Here is a 9,394-nt window from a genome sequence, read left to right on the forward strand (position 1 = left end):
CAGTGGTCATGGGGATCCTGAGAACATCAGAATAAATAAAGACTAAGAGGAAATAAGTGAGATATGATGCTACTAACTGATACGATATATAATATATCAGTATTATGGGCATTATTATTTATTATATCAGCATTGTTATTATATGAGCATTGTTAATATGTACCAGCTAGAGCTCTCACACTGTCCATACTCCAAAACATTTTGCTCTTCCAGATCAAGTCGTGTCCTTGTTTTAGAATATCTTCGTAAACAGTCAGAGCTTTTTCTTGGACCAACTCGTAGAAACCCTGGAGATCAAAACTCAGAATATTTTATTAGTTACCTGATAATATCTTATAAAGAATATAGATGTGAACAAGCTCCTAAGTAGTGACCCCTTACTATTACCTTACTATTACCTTAATATTACCTTACTATTACCTTACTATTACCTTACTATTACCTTACTATTACCTTACTATAACCTTACTATTACCTTACTATTACCTTACTATTACCTTACTATTACCCTTTACCTGATATTGGTGAACTTTGAACAGTTGCTCTAACATGTTGATTCCGTTACCGTCATATCCTACTTTGTTATACAGGTCGTATATCTTGTCCTGAGAAGCAGGGGTGTAGGAAGCGGGGGGGGGGGGGGGGGGTAATTGTGCACAGAAGTATTATAGGTCTTAATAGAAGTAACGGACAAATATTGAGAGAACTTTTGGAATGGTCTATAGTCGAGAATACCGGATTTGCTTCTCAAAAAGGAACTGATAATTTCTCCGGAGGTATCCAGTTTTCTTTTTGAAAAGCACCTGATTTTGACCCCAGAAAGCTACAATGTCCCATGTGTTCATTTCTTCACGCGTTACTAACTCTCGTCTCCCGATGCAATCTGTCATATCAAGGTACTGAGAGAAATGTATTTTAGGATCGTTTAATAACAATTTGATGTAGTATTTCGATCATTATAAGCAAGATATTTACGGTAATTTATTGAAAATTGACATCAAATTTACGTCCCTGCTACCTCCGTTATATTATTACCTCCGTTTCGTAAATTGGCACGGGTCTCATCACATCTGGTTTGCCATTTTCCTGACATAGATAGTATTTTATACATAAAGCAAGATTGTTAAGCGAGAACGATATATTACAATGCAAGTTGTTTAAATTACTTGTGAAGAGCATAATAGATAAAACGTAATACCAGAAGATAGATAAGTCATAGTATTAATTACATAATAAGCTTATACTCCAGTAGCAGAGTGCTATCTGTATTCCTTGTTGCCTGTGTTTACCTGTGTTTTGTTGGTTGATTTGTACAATCCTCGGAGAAATGTCTCGGTGCTCATCAGATTGGCATCATGGGGCGAACTTTGTACCTCAATCTGTGGGAGTGTAGGATATCATCACACAAGGAGGGGGGCAGGGGGGGGATTTACTACCCAAACGTTTGGGAATTTTGCGACATTTTACAATTGAGTAGTTAGATTTTTTTATAAGCTCAAAAAAATAGTCAAAAATTTTGAGCCCCTGTTTACAGAATAAAAGATATGAAATCTGTTGATCATATTCACAAACAAACCAGTTTTCTGTGATACTCTGTATCCAGAAGATAAAGAGATGAGCTAGGATCTGTGTACAAATTTCGTATGTAGATGCCGTTTCTGTATTCCTGGTCAATCCCATACTGAAATTGAAGTAACAATTTCAATGATTGTGATTTCGTGTTTTGAAAACAGGCAAACTAACACAGGACTGCCGATCATTTTGTTTGATTTCCTTGTATATGTGTGTAATTGTATGTCCACAGAAGTAACAAACATGACATTTAGAAAGATTTGAGTGGGTGTACAAAAATGTACAATTAAATGAAAACTTGCTGTGTTTACAATCCAAGGTACCCTCATTATAGGATAAAGTAAGCTGGTAAGCCAAGTACCAATCATTACAACTATAGAACTATGAAGGGGCAGTGGCGTAACGGAAGGCCCCGCTGACCCTGCTGTGCGAGGGGCGCCATCTTAGGGGGGCGCAAAATTGTCGTTTGAATGTGGGACAATTTTTAAAAACTTAACTGAGGTACTAGCAAAATTGAGCGTTTTGCTCTAGAAACATACTTTTTTAGAGATTTTAATGGCATATCGTCTAAGATCACCTAATTTGTTCAATTTTAGGGACGGGGCCAAAAGGGGAGGGGGCGCCAACAGGGGGGTGAATTTTCGGCGGGGGCGCCAACAGGCAACGTTACGCCACTGTGAAGGGTCAAAAAACCTGGTATAAATGCATGTGTCAGGTCTTATGACAGGATTCAAGGTATAAGCCAAATTATATATTAACCTTTGTTAGTTGACTAACTCCCTCTTGGGCCCAAGCGCTATCTTTTAGTGATATGGATGGCGTTGTCTCTCCATTTGAAATCACCTGAGAGTAAATTCATTGTTAGGTTAGAACTGGTGAAAACTACTAAGCTGAACTAAATGTCCAAAAGAGATATGTGCAATTAATAAACCATGCCATACAGAAAGCATGCTATCTTAATTTTCTGGAGTTTTTTTTTCAGTGTAAACATAATTTTGTTCACTAACAAGTATTAGCCGAAGAAGTTCGTCAGACCATACTGTCACTAAAATACTCAAAAGTACTGCCAATGTGAGAGGTTTCATTTGTCGTGCCATGCAACTAAGAGATATTATGTATACTGTATTGTGAAACCACAAATAATAGTTTTAACCCAGTTAGACTACTGGGCTTCTATTTGCAAAAACACGCTCTCTAAGTTTTCAAATTGTTCAAGCTGTGGGTTTTAAACAGATTCATATTCTTTTACTTAATTATCAGCTGGAAAGCAGGATTCTTCCGTAAGCTCTTTAAAAAGTACAATAAACTTCCAAATATTGTCGGTTGTGGACATTTTTAGTAAAAGCCAAAATCAGTCGAGAGATCTATCAAAAACAGTCAAAAATATTATCATCCCAAAAATAACCATAACCAACAAAAGGTGTTTGCATCACAAATGCCTAACAAACTAGAATTTGGAACATAGATGTTACTTCAAACTTGCACAGAGTTTAAAGAAAAAAGATCGATTTTATTCCATAATAATATAATATAATATAATATGAACAAATCAGTGCCTAACTTAAGGCTTCGGCAAAATTCTTTAAACTATGTTAATCGGACTTAGACTTATAAAAATCAAATACTTAACAGTTAAGCACTATTTTAAAGTTCAAGGGACAATATTCACTTCAATGCGATAAAAGGTCACTCAAACAATATTTACATTCAATTAAATACCAATATTTCTGAACTTTAAGCAATCAAAACTTATAAACACATAATTTCCAAAACACATGATCTACTCCATCATCGTGGCATGGGCATGGATCACAAGAGGACTATAGTGCAAAGATAATGCTGCTAGCTCACTGCTGCTATGGGCGCGCGCGCGACAGCAGCAGTGAGCAGTAGTGAGCAGCAGTTAGCAACAGTTAGCAGCAGTTAGCAGCAGTGAGCAGCAGTGCGAGCAGCAGTGAGCAGCAGTAAGCAGCAGTGAGCAGCAGTTTCTTTGCACAATAGTCCTCCTGTGGGATGAGGTTAAGTGCAAAACTTTTGAGGGGGGTTTCATATTTGTTGTTTGTTATCCATTTTGTTTATGTACCCACGTAGAGCAATAAAAGTTTTTTCCTCTTTCTGGCAATGAAGCTTAACTTGTGAAATAAGCGCGCCCGCAGCGGCGCGAAAGCACATGGTTAAGTGAAAAGTTCGCTAGTCTGTTCAATTTTTTTACTTCAATATTCTCAAAAATCACTGACGCTATATAATATACAGCGCGGCCCTGCTTTGTCTTATCAATAAACCATAGTGCATAGAGTCTACCAAACTTAATTACATGGTTGCCTTGATTAACAATTTCAATGCTTACTATGCGTCGTGGTCAGTGTGTCATTCTGCCGCATCAACGATTGGTTTCAATGCAATTTTTGTTTATGAGTGGAAAAGCCGGATGTCCCTAGCCCTAGGTAAAACGAAGTGCGTTGTTATATCCAGAGCCCTTGCGCTTGTAGTGGCGCGCCCCCGCGCCTCCCGCTTTGTTGTTTGTGAAAGCACATAGTTAGGTGAACATGGTTAGGTGAACAAAGTGCGCGGCGCGATGCGTCGGAGAAGTGACGTCCTTTTCATTTCTTCCAGAGCGAGTTATTCTTTACTGGATCAAACAAACTCCCTTCAGATGTTAAGAACTCGGTGACTTAAAGTTTTAAAATTAAATTAGAAGGGTTTAAGAACGAGCGTGCTAAATCACTCTACAGTCGATCTTCGAGATTGTTCTAAAAGGGCCCCAGACAGTTGAAACCAACTCCATTCAATGTATTTTCGGACGCTGATTCCGAATCACCCCCCCCCCTGCCCCCATGACATAGGGTTAAAATGCACCCCTGACGAGATATTGGCGAAAAACTGTTTCGATCACGTGATATGACCGTATAAGGAAGTTAGTCTAATATCTAGTTAGGGTTATGGTTTCAGCATATGCTTTTGTTAAGGATTGGGTTAGGGTTAGGGTTGGGATCAGATTAGAGGGTTAAGGTTTCGAATAGTCGTTCAGGACCAGCTAAAGATAGGGTTGAAAAGGTCACGTGACAGTCGAGTGTAGAGTGATTAATCATCATCCGTTTAAGAAAGATGTGATTTTTAAATATATTTCTAATGACTTCAAATGAAGTGTTACCTGGGGACCTCAGGCTATCGTGGTCATAAACATAGCCTGACGATATGTAACCCTCTCAAACGCGCAATGCTCTCAGCTGAATGACAGGCTGAGCGCGGCCCAGTAAATGAAGTGTAAAATCTGGATTGGAGTATTGTTTATGAGTCTCATTGTTGTAATGTATTCTGTGCAAAATTATTTTTATCCCGGTTACTGCGATAAGTAAAAATGCTCTTATTAGGGAAAAGAGTTCACTCGACGTTTCAATGTAACTACATCGTATTCATGATCTCAAATTATTTGTTATATAGTAGCGTTGAAAGTATTAAAAGGGAGTATTAGGGAAAATTGAAGGACCTAGCTATGCTAGTAATAAAGAGAAGCATAACGATTATCTTTATTTCCACCCTTTTGTGGCAAAAAAGCGATTTATAAATCTTTATTCCACTGAGAAGTATGTTGTATCACGTGGTGACCCCCAATGTCGCTTCACTATAGTAGAGTTTCTACAATACAGGGGAGCCGCGCACTCGTGCACGGCGGGTCATACAACGTATGACAAGAAGTATGAATAGGGTTATCTTTTGGGGATGCTTTCTGAATTTATTTGAAAATTTTTTAAAAATAAAGTTGTAGTTAATAATTTATTAATTTTGGTGGTATGGTAAGATATTTATATTTTTCCATATAGTGTTTTGATACTTTGTAGACATGTGTGATGATGTTATGTCATAATTTTTACTTACTTACTTACATCATATTCAGTATTGATATTATCCATTATTTATTTATTGACATCCTTCAGTCTCCAAAACGAGGTGTGAAGATAAATTAACTTTGAGCCTTGTTTTGGCAACTGCTTAATCGATGGGCAAGTAGGTATTTGGTTTTTAGCAGTGTTGAACATTGAAACAATTATAAAATGTTTATTTTTATCTTATATAACGTACAATATGAATGAAATATGCTATTATGAAGTTTATTCCAGAAACAGAGTACCATAAGCTGTATGACTCCTTATTCAAGTCTCATATGAGCTACTGTATCAGTAGCTGGGGTGGTGTCACACCTTATAGACTATCTAAACTGTTCTCCATCCAAAAAAGATGTGTACGCCTTCTATTTGGAAGCAAACCAAGCTTTGACCGGGCAGAGTATTATGAAACATGTGCACGTGCAAGACCATACAGTGAACACATCTCAAAAAGGAGCTTTGCTTTGGAAAACACTAAGCCAATATTCAATACCGAGAAAATCATGTCAATCCACAACCTGTACACCCAACATATATCCACTGAACTGTTTAAAATCTTGAAACTGCATCAACCTATCTCTCTGACAAGTTTATTCCAAACAAGTTCCAGAGCATGTAGCCAAACTATGCGGGTCCCCCGACACAAACTTGACATTTCTAAACACAATTTTGTCGTCAAAGGTACGACTATATGGAACAGTTTGGCTGATGAAATATTCGACAAATGCACTCCTAATGAAAACAATGTCATGGTCCCTGGCTCTAGTAAATTTTCCGACCTTTCCTCCCCCATCTCAATTATCAAGAGCCGTATCAAAAAGCTGTTACTTGAAACCCAGCAATTGAAAACACCTGGGCGTGAAATTGAGTGGCTCCCCCTAAATAGCTGGGGCATTGAACCAGCTTAGTCAATCAGCATCCCATCCCTTGCATACAACTAATTACAAAAGCGCTAATTATACCAGTTTCAAAAGCATCCTGTCTGGAAGTTCCCTGACTGCCGTGTGAATCTTTGGATCTATTTTTGGATCTATTTTTATATTGATATGATTTTTATATACCTATATATTCCTCGCATAATTTCCATGTCCGCCTGAACAAACCTGGCACCATCAAATCTTACCTCTAGAAACCCCAGAACTCATCAAGCCTAGTCTGAATTCAAAACTAGTTGACCAGCTACGTACAGTTTCCTGGACAACTGGAACCTTTTGGGCCATGCACAAGCCAATAGCATGTATGGTCCTGCAGTGGGGTCTCCTTGTCCTTGGATCTGTGTTTTGATCCGTCTTTTCTTAAAATTTTCCATTTGTGTCACTTAGAATCACCTTTTAAATGTTAATCGACACCACTGGTCCTAGTTAAATTTAGCCATGGCACAACTACTCGAACGTAACAGTTAAATAGGTGTGACATACTATTATATTCTTATAATTATATCATATGAATTGATTGCACTGCTAATAAATAAAATACTTTGTTTTACTAAAAAAATACTTTGTTTTACTATAGTGACGTAACATATATAGTGCAAAGAATTAGTAACTTGCTAGATGTGATTTAAGTGCAATTGTAAATTGCAAAATGTTAACGTCTATTATTACTAACATTTATCTGAATTTAATACAAGTACATGTCACATATAAATTGGGTAGCTGAATGAAACTCGTGCCTCAGAATTTTCCGTTATTAGCATTGCAGTGTCCACGCCCTGTACTGCGTTAACGACCGAAATTTTCACAATATGCAATAATTATTTTGCTTCTAAAATTCTCTGATAATTAATAATATATCGTGACATGTAATTGTAAGATAACAATCCTCGTGCGAGCGGCGCTTACATCTGCACCAGAGAATCTCTCAGCAATGTGTGGCGTCTGCGCGGCGGGCTGTGTATTGTGTATATAGCTGAATTTAAATTTAGATTTATTTGTAAATGTATAATAATATTAAATATGTATTGATTGTTTTGTGGTAAATAAAAATTTTGTTTTACTAAATTTTGTTTTACTTACTATTAAATTTCTTCGAAATAGCATGAGGCAAGTGCTACGAAGTAGCGGGCGCCGGGTGAGTCCATTAACAATGGACAACATTCACTGCAAAGGAATTCTCGCAATGAGTGGCCACTGATTCATATTGTTGCGATTTATTGTTTAGTGGTCCTCGACTGTTGATTGGGTTGTAAATGGACAGGCAACTAACGGGGCAAGGAATGTGCAGGCCTGAAAGCTTTTGCACATACCAAAATGTTAGTCCAGATGAATTTTTGGAGAAAGGCTCTTACATCGACCAAATACAAATTGTTGGGAGAAATAAAAATTGTTTCTATAGTCTGGGGTTCCAGACTGGGCAATAGTATTGCAGCTTTCTTCTCACCTTGTTTTGAAAAGGGGGAGCATCAGGAAAGGTGATCTGTCACTGATGACACTGAAGACCCACTGACGCGACGGTCCCAGACACACCAAACTGACACTCGGCCACAAGCATGCCAAAATCATCAAAAACCTCAACACTACACTCAGCAAAAACAGACAAGATTACAGAACTGCAGTTCACCTCATCACGGGTCACTGCGGCTTAAACAAACACCTTCACACCATTTGCAAATCAAACACCAGTGCTTGTCCTATGTGCGGCGACGGAGAGGAAACTGTCTCACACTTCCTTGGACAGTGTCCAGCTATTGCCCAAATTAGAGGTCAATATTTCCAGGACTACTACCTCTCAGTCAATGACATATTCGACAACCAACACATCACCACTATTGTCAATTTCGCAAACCGCACCAAACGCTTAATTGTGCCGGAAGAGCTGGATCAGACCGGGGTGACTTAAAGTATTATCTCATATGCTGTCTCGTCTCGTTTTACTTTTCCAAACCCAGCTGGCATTTAAGCGTATCATTTTGACTCATATATCATCTTACACCATCCTCCACCAATCACTCTGATTTCACCGGCAACCTTCCCCAAGGTTGCCACACCCCAGAGGTAGGCAGAGCATCTCAATGCTATCCTCTCGTGGGCTATCTTGGCCCAGCCTCTCTTTAAAAAATTTAAAAAAAAAAAAAAAAAAAAAACCCATGATGCCATTTCCCTAGCAGTTTTCAGCATCTGATGGATATGGGGCGTCCATGAGCAGTCATTTGAAAGGAGTACTCCAAGGTCCCTGACTGTTTGTGTTGGTTTGATAGTTAACCCGTTTGATAAGCTTTAGCTGTTACAGTCTTTGTTGGAGAAGGGGAGTTCTCTCAGTAGCAGGGATTTATTAAGCTTGTAGTTGATAACTAACGGATGACATTAAACAGGTCCTCTTGAAGCAAACACCTTGCTACTAAATCAGCAATCTTGCCTATAAGCTTCATGTCATCAGCAGAGACCTTTCCAAGAGCAGTCAATAACGTGTCCAGTTGGTCATCTATATAAAGAATAAACAAGATTGGACCTAACACACAACCACTGCCTGCAGGCGATTCTTTAAGAACTCAGCAAGCCACTGTAGAGTTTTGCCTGTAATGCTGTAGCATTTAGTTTTGGCTAGAAGAATATTGTCATCCACTTTATCAAATGCCTTAGCGTACTTCATCGCCACTATTAAGGGTCTTTAGGATATTGTCTACATGGTCCAAAAGTTGAGTGAGACAACACCTTTTTTTACGGAAACCATGTTGGTGCGGAGACAAAAAGCTGTTTGATTAGATGAGAAATGATGGAGACTGGTCGGTAGTTGGCTGCTGATGTGCGGTCACCCTTTTTGTACACAGGCGCTAAAAGGGAAAGGGGTGCCAACATGCAACATTATGTGCGTAAACTTCACAGTCTGTACTCTCCGATCCTGTATATAGGAGCTTGGATCATGCAGCTAGAGAGAATTAATCTATCCTAGCCAAGTATGGGTCCCTGAAGGTCAGCTTGTATGTGTAATTCTTTTCGCAC

The 9,394-nt window shown here is 38.5% G+C and overlaps 3 protein-coding genes across 3 annotated transcripts in view; all 3 read right to left on the bottom strand.

The window, feature by feature from the left end:
• Positions 1 to 9,394, bottom strand: part of LOC134815899 (cilia- and flagella-associated protein 53-like) — an 889,273-nt gene that overhangs the window by 635,643 nt on the left and 244,236 nt on the right. The gene's annotated exons all lie outside the window — the stretch shown is intronic.
• The window catches only part of LOC134815896 (probable ubiquitin carboxyl-terminal hydrolase MINDY-4), a 623,521-nt gene that overhangs the window by 364,162 nt on the left and 249,965 nt on the right, over positions 1 to 9,394 (bottom strand). The window lies entirely within an intron of this gene.
• LOC134814737 (uncharacterized) lies at positions 7 to 1,069 on the bottom strand. Its single transcript, XM_063822933.1, has 5 exons — positions 1,036 to 1,069; positions 804 to 899; positions 516 to 605; positions 164 to 287; positions 7 to 17 (listed from the first exon to the last, which is right to left on the bottom strand). Exons 1-5 carry the CDS (start codon positions 1,063 to 1,065, stop codon positions 7 to 9), a joined length of 351 nt encoding a protein of 116 aa, XP_063679003.1. The 5' UTR covers positions 1,066 to 1,069.

This window comes from Bolinopsis microptera, chromosome 5 (assembly GCF_026151205.1).
Source record: "Bolinopsis microptera isolate Bmic1 chromosome 5, MBARI_Bmic_1.0, whole genome shotgun sequence".
Taxonomy (NCBI): Eukaryota; Metazoa; Ctenophora; class Tentaculata; order Lobata; family Bolinopsidae; genus Bolinopsis; species Bolinopsis microptera.